General features: G+C 30.5%; 1 protein-coding gene across 1 annotated transcript; it reads right to left on the bottom strand.

The window, feature by feature from the left end:
* Positions 1-421: 421 nt before the first annotated feature.
* Positions 422-3,822, bottom strand: LOC145087845 (aminopeptidase (DUF3754)). The gene is made up of 14 exons (XM_079025935.1): positions 3,686-3,822; positions 3,447-3,575; positions 3,041-3,135; positions 2,712-2,930; positions 2,540-2,611; positions 2,324-2,436; positions 2,047-2,250; positions 1,840-1,927; positions 1,683-1,754; positions 1,499-1,599; positions 1,251-1,368; positions 1,111-1,170; positions 916-1,026; positions 422-825 (listed from the first exon to the last, which is right to left on the bottom strand). The coding sequence occupies exons 2-14, from the start codon at positions 3,550-3,552 to the stop codon at positions 715-717; spliced, it is 1,470 nt and encodes a 489-aa protein (XP_078882061.1). The 5' UTR covers positions 3,553-3,575; positions 3,686-3,822; the 3' UTR covers positions 422-714.
* Between the last annotated feature and the right edge of the window lie 2,845 nt (positions 3,823-6,667).

Raw genomic sequence — 6,667 nt, 5'->3', positions numbered from 1 at the left:
ATAGTTTTCTTGAGTTTGGTTGATTATTATCCAAATGTTTATCATATTCCATGTTATGCATGCCGAGAGTTGAGGTTGGTATATATCTGGTTGAGCTGGTCGGAGGCTTTGTTATTTGCAGCGTCAGTCGATGGTAGTTCAAACCCAAAGTGGGGGAGAACTAGGCAATCTACTTGGAGGCTTATCAGTCTTAGGAGCTTTTTTAAAAGTTCCAAATATACCCTTAATTAATTATAAAATAATATATTATTCTAAATATTCTTTTATTTTATTTTATATCCCTCAGCTAGTTTATCAACTAGTTTTTACCAAACATCATTCTTTATCAACTAACTTATAAGGAGCTAGGTTTTCAGCTAGGATGTAAAACATAATATTAATCACATCAAAGATTGAACCAAGGAAACTAAACAAGTACACATATGCAACTCCATACATTGCAATTTTCTACCAAGTATCTGGAAAAAATTACATGTACTCAAATCATTAGGAGGCCTTATTTCAATGTGTATTGTACATATGAATCCATGTTGTACATCAAATACGTTTAAAACACAAAAATCATCACAACCTGAAAATTAATCATGTATCCAACTGTCTAAGCAATGCAACAAATTTTACATGCGATCGGTAAAAATCAAAAGACTTTTAACAAAAACGAATTGCACACCACACACACACACTAGCAGAATTTACTTTTTTAGCCTTGAAACATCATGAAGCACCATTCTCCTGTCTGGCCTTTAGTACAAGCTCTTCTGTGGTTGTGCCAATGATCTCATTTGCACGTTTTAACCCAACACAGTAATACCTTCCAATTGAATCCTGCATGTTTTTACCCGAAGACAGTTATACATTAATTTACCCCAAATAGTAACATGCGTTATAAAGTTATTACTGATAATATGGTTTTACCCTAGCAACAATGCCCATTCTTTCCAACTTGTGGACTGCATCATCCACATCAAAGTTGCAGGTTGCACCAAACTCCTCTTTAATTAGTTCCTCACATTGTAAATCAAGATCCTACAATAATATATTAATAAATAAATATCATCACAAACTCACAACTCCATATCTTTGAAAAAGTTTATAATCACTATATAATACCTCTAAAGTTGCTTTTCCTTGTTCCATCAATATAAAGAAAGAAATTATCACCTCCTTTACCTGCAAATCATCATCATCATCATCATCATGGGATTAAGCTGTGTTTTCTTTTCGACTTAATAAAGAAAGTGAGCACTTACTTCTTGTTGAATCACATCATCACACAAATGAAGAAGAGTGCCTTTTCCACTATCCAGTTGTTTGTCATACATGGATTGTGTAATTAGGCTCTGATATGCAACCATGTTTGCTTGAAACCTACACACCATCATATCCATATCAACATCATTACTAAACCCTCATTCATCACTATATCTATATATATAAAAAAAAATTGTAATTTTAGGCTGCTAATTAGAATAAACATAAGAAGAAGAATAAAACTCACGTGAAGTATATTTTAGCACAGTAACCAACAACTGCAGAGAGAATGGCAAACATGACCCAAAAGTCAGCTTGAGGAGTCTCAATTGAACCTACAACAGCTACCTGAAGAAAAAAAATATACATATATTTTTGGTTGCTGTGTTTTAAATAGAAATAAATAAATAATATTTATTATAAAAACTAACCAGCCCAACAACAGCAGATATGAGGAATTTCACCCAGTCCATAGGGGTCAAACTAGGATTCTTCTTTTCCGGCTGTCAATAAATAAATCAAAAATAAAAAAATATCCAATTCATATAATAAAACTCCAATAAAAAAAAATAAATAAAAGAAACCCACTAGGACTAATTCCATATCTGCCATTGGGATGTTTTTGAAATGCTTCACATGGATTCCCCTTTCCTTTTCTCCTTTGGTGCTTGCTTGTCTGCATATCAATCATTATATTATGTGGTTTTAACATTATATTTATACATCATACATGTACAAACACAAAGAAAAAAAAAGGATTTGAAAATAATATTTAATTAAAAAGAAGCAAAATACCTGTAAACGACAATGATTCTATCAAATGTAGGTTCTTGTATTGTGATCTTACTCATCAAACTCCGTAAACTGATATTTAAGTTCTCAATCCGGACCCTTTCAACATACATATCATCTGGATATTGGTCATTTGTAATTTCATCATCTTTCTTTTGATCATTCATAACTCGTGCACTGGGTTTTTTAGAAAAAAGCTTTTCTATCCTGCAACCATAATCAGAAATTGGACATCAACAAACTCTCTATATAAATAAGTAAAATTTGTAAGCAAACTTACCTTGTTATTCTCATAATCCATCCCCATAAACGGGAGATAATCATGTCCACTTTCTCCATGATAAAGTAGTCAGTAGTCTTATCAAGTCCAATGCCTCTCCGGAATATCACATACTACAGAAAAATATTTGTATAAACAATAAGATCAAACATAGTTTTTGTATTCATAGTGATGTGCATAGTATGAAGCATCCAAAAGACTAATGTATCCCTGAACCTTGTCAGCAAAGTCGGGTAGGTTATCATGGTGATGTTCTGCAAAGTACCGCTTCAGAAGATCTTTATCAATCTACATTTAGAAGGGTAAAACAGGAAAAGGAGAAGATATGTTATCAGACATGGAGACAATGATAATGGCACTTAAGGAGGTATGTATGACTGCATCAAACCTTTGATTCATCCACTGTGATAGGAAGGTTTAAAAGATACTGCCCAGATTGTGCAACATCAATCTCCTCATTAGTGCAGATCTTGAAATTACTCTTCTCCATCACCTTAAACATATATGACAGAAAATTCTGTTCAAGAACATCAATTTCTTGTGATGATAGGTTCTGCTGCTCCAACTTTCGTGCCCCTTGGACAGGATCAAAGAGGGAATATAATTGCTGCAAGTATGTCAACCATGGAAACAAAAAGTGACGCTTTTATAAAAATCTAAAATTTTGAAATTGGGAAAGGTATTATAGCAAAAATCGATAAAGGTAGATAATAGTACCATGAGATCTTCAAACTGAAGAAGATACCATGCTCGAATGGTGTACTCAACTCTCTTGCAAAGCTTCAAAAACTCTGCCCGATCAGAACTGTGCTCTGCAATACTGAAGTTTGTTTGAAGCTTGAAAAGTAACATTATAGAAGTTTATGGAAGCAGATTAAAAAGTGAAGTGAGCCCTAATACACCGGTGGTCTCCCGAAAGGATCTCCTAGGCTAGCCACTACAAGAACACCGGACCTATATACGTTTAGAACTAATGCTCCGGTATCCAGCCAAAATTGAACACCCTAGAAACTAAAATACGGATTTGAAAAGAAAATTGAGTGTAGAACATCGTAGCATAACCACCAATAAATATTACAAGAACAGACTGTAGATAAATGGTGTTGTTAGTGTTACCACTTACCAATAAGATTAGCCAAAGTCATGATGAGTCTGGGCTTCAAAATTGGGATAACCGCTTCACGCTCCAATCGAATCACTTCCTTCTTACTGTTACTAGCGCTACCCATTTCCGTTTTCTGCAATGATAGACCTAGGTCGGTTGAAACACAAAATAGAATATCAAGTTCTTATTGTTCCTCGATCATGAAGCTCCGTTTGTGAGATCAGAAATTGAGGATGAAGGAAACAAAGCGTGCTTACAGTTTGATTCCAAAGGGGATGAAGGAAAGAAAGAAATAAGTCAGACGGTGTCAAACTAACGGGTCAGAAACTAAACGGCCGTTTATCTCTTCACAGGTTTTCTGCTGCTATTCGGTTATTACTTAATGTAGTCTTTAAGAAGAATAAATGTAGTTTCTTACAAAATACAATCATACAAAAATAAATAATCATTTGAATTGACAGGCATGATGAGATTTAATGGACAAAAATGGTCCCAAAGTGAATAAACTATCAACAAAAATAGAAAACCCCAGTTTCGATTGGAAGTTAGTAGTCAAACACCAAATAAAATCAACTACTTTAAAGTCTAGACACAATGATTTAACATTGATTTAACATGTGTCTAGTACGTTATTGGTATAATGGTGCAGGTCATATAGTGGATATGAAGATTTGATTTTATGGAATAAACTAAATGGATATCCATACCTTGTGTAGGATAAAAATATATGGTTGATAATTTGTCAACAATGTTTTTTAAGTCTCTTAATAGTGTCTTCATAAGCATTTAGAAAGATCATGTCTTTTTTTTTAAGTCTCTTAATAATGTCTTCATAAGCATTTAGAAAGATCATGTCTTTTTTATTTTTACCTAAGAAGCTTCCATGCATAATTAACGAGTAGTAAAAAATTTTGGGTAGAAAAACAAAAATGGACCATCACCTTACAAATTTTTTATTTTACTTTAGCGACACACACTAAACAAAAAAGATGTATTAACTTATAAAAAATATATGCCACTTTTAGAAGATTTTTTGTACATGTTGATGAATACACATATACTACTTGTTTAGATTCATTATAACTATTGTTTATATAATATGATTTTGATGTCATTTTGTTAATATGAAAATATATCATTTTATATGAATATTAAAATGGATATATGTATACATTGTTGAGAACGAAATATTTTTAAAGTTAATCCTTTAAGTTATAAAAAATAATGACTTTTAACATTTTAAATAACAGCTATGTTGTTTGATAAAATTGAAGTGCATGATATTTTTTTTCCTTTTTAAAATTTGTAATATACTATCATTTTTTTTTTAAACTTCAATAAGTAAAAATGTTACTAATTTGTTTCACATAAACTACTTAATGCAAGTTAATTTTCAAATTAAGTTTAGTCGTTCGATGTATAAAGCTCAATGTCCAATCTGATATAACATATATTATTTTGGAATTGATAACATTTGCTACTCGTCAATTGTATATTTAAAGGTTTTAGATTTTTAATGACAGTGACTTTATTCACCATATATCTTTATTTATGGGTAAAAGTTCAATGTGTTCTTTAACTAATAATACAATTTAAATATGAATATTAAAAAAAATCACTTATAAAAAAAATACATAATTGTAGTCATCCATACGTGTAAAGCATGGTTAGAGATCGTTATTTTTTTTAACTGCTTTTATATTATCATATAATTTAAAATATTTTATAATTTTAGTTTAACTATATAATATTATTTCTTGTTTATGTTTATTGAGTTTTAATAGGTATAATTAATTATTTAAACATGATTAAGACTATATAAAATCCACATTATAGTTTTTTTTTAAACGACTAATCTAATATACTCTTAAGCTACACTTTAAATCCATATATATTCACGACGAGATTTGAACTCTCAACCTCAAGAAGGGAGTGCAACACCGGATACCTTTGGGCTAGAAGCCCTTTGGTAGTTAATTTTTATTGATAGTTGAAAATTTTAATAAGATGTATTAATTTAAAAAGAAGGCGAATAGTATAGTGGTTTCAAATCAATCTAGTAAGAGATAAATGATTTATCTTTGACTACATTAAAATTTGAAAAAAAAGTCTCTTTTATAATATTTATATAGATATAGATATAGATTATATAAGTATAGATATAGATGTTTATGGGTTTTGGGTATTGGGAAAACAATTTCTCTGTTATTTAATTGGACATGAAGTATTTGAAATTCGATATGTTTAGTAATGTACATTTCAAACTATCAAAATTGTATATTTCGATTAACCTTAACTTTTTGAACTTATGTAACATCTTAGATATCCACATAACAACTATAGACATATTAACTCTAAGACTTATTCATACCAAAATTGAAATTAGATTTGGGTGAAAACTCAAACCCTATGTTGGAATTCATAAAAGAAGCTAGGGAGATTATAAATTATAAGTTCAATGACAATCATTGACTTCAATTCTTCACTGAATCTTCGATTTTCTCCTATAAATCTCTCTCAATACTCCAAAATATTGATTGATCCAACTCCAACTCTTCTCAAACTCATTTATCTCCAAATAGAGATAAATGAAAGCTAAGTCTAATGTTTGGGTCTATTGTCAGTCTAAGTCCCTTTCTTTCTGCTTTTCTTATAATGTACATCATTTGACTGTCATACATTTTAGTTGATAACTAGCACATTTCATCAAAATAACCATTTGACCAAATCAAATGTAGATATAACAAGTTAAACATGGATGATACTTCGAGTCCTTCACATTATATTTTTAGTTTTTTTTATTCTTAATAATCTTCTAATTTATTTATTTCAATATTTGTTTATACTTTATAACATTGTTTATTTATTTACCATTTAATTAGTTTATTTCAATAAAAAAATACAATTTTAATTGCATCAATACTAATGTGCTAAGAAAATTGTTACTAAGCAGGGGCGGAGTCAGGAGGGGGGCTGCCGGATGCTCAACCCCTCCAATCTCTTTTAACATATCAATTATAATATAGATATATATTATAGCCATAAGTAATCAGTTAGCCCACACTTATTACAGCCCCTCCCAATCATTTCTAAATGTTCAATTGTTATATTATTATATAAAAGAAGAAAGTGGACTATGACAATTATGACAAAAATTGAGGGTTGTATTAAAAAAAAATCTTACCGCCTTATAACCCCTGTTATTTTAGGTTGAGATACGATTACTAATTCGTGTCTTA

This window comes from Lactuca serriola, chromosome 2, assembly GCF_051521515.1.
Source record: "Lactuca serriola cultivar US96UC23 chromosome 2, Lser_US96UC23_V15, whole genome shotgun sequence".
NCBI classification, from domain to species: Eukaryota; Viridiplantae; Streptophyta; class Magnoliopsida; order Asterales; family Asteraceae; genus Lactuca; species Lactuca serriola.
The sequence above is the reverse complement of the archived record's forward strand: the minus strand, read 5'-3'. Positions and strand labels throughout refer to the sequence as shown.

Excerpts from the sequence above, each read along its gene's own strand:
- LOC145087845 (XM_079025935.1), bottom strand. The coding sequence starts at position 3,552 with ATGGGTAGCGCTAGTAACAGTAAGAAGGAAGTGATTCGATTGGAGCGT. Across the intron at positions 3,136-3,446 it reads GACTTTGGCTAATCTTATTG|AGCACAGTTCTGATCGGGCA; the intron begins GTAAGTGGTAAC and ends TCAGTATTGCAG. Across the intron at positions 2,437-2,539 it reads TACCCGACTTTGCTGACAAG|TATGTGATATTCCGGAGAGG; the intron begins GTTCAGGGATAC and ends ATTTTTCTGTAG.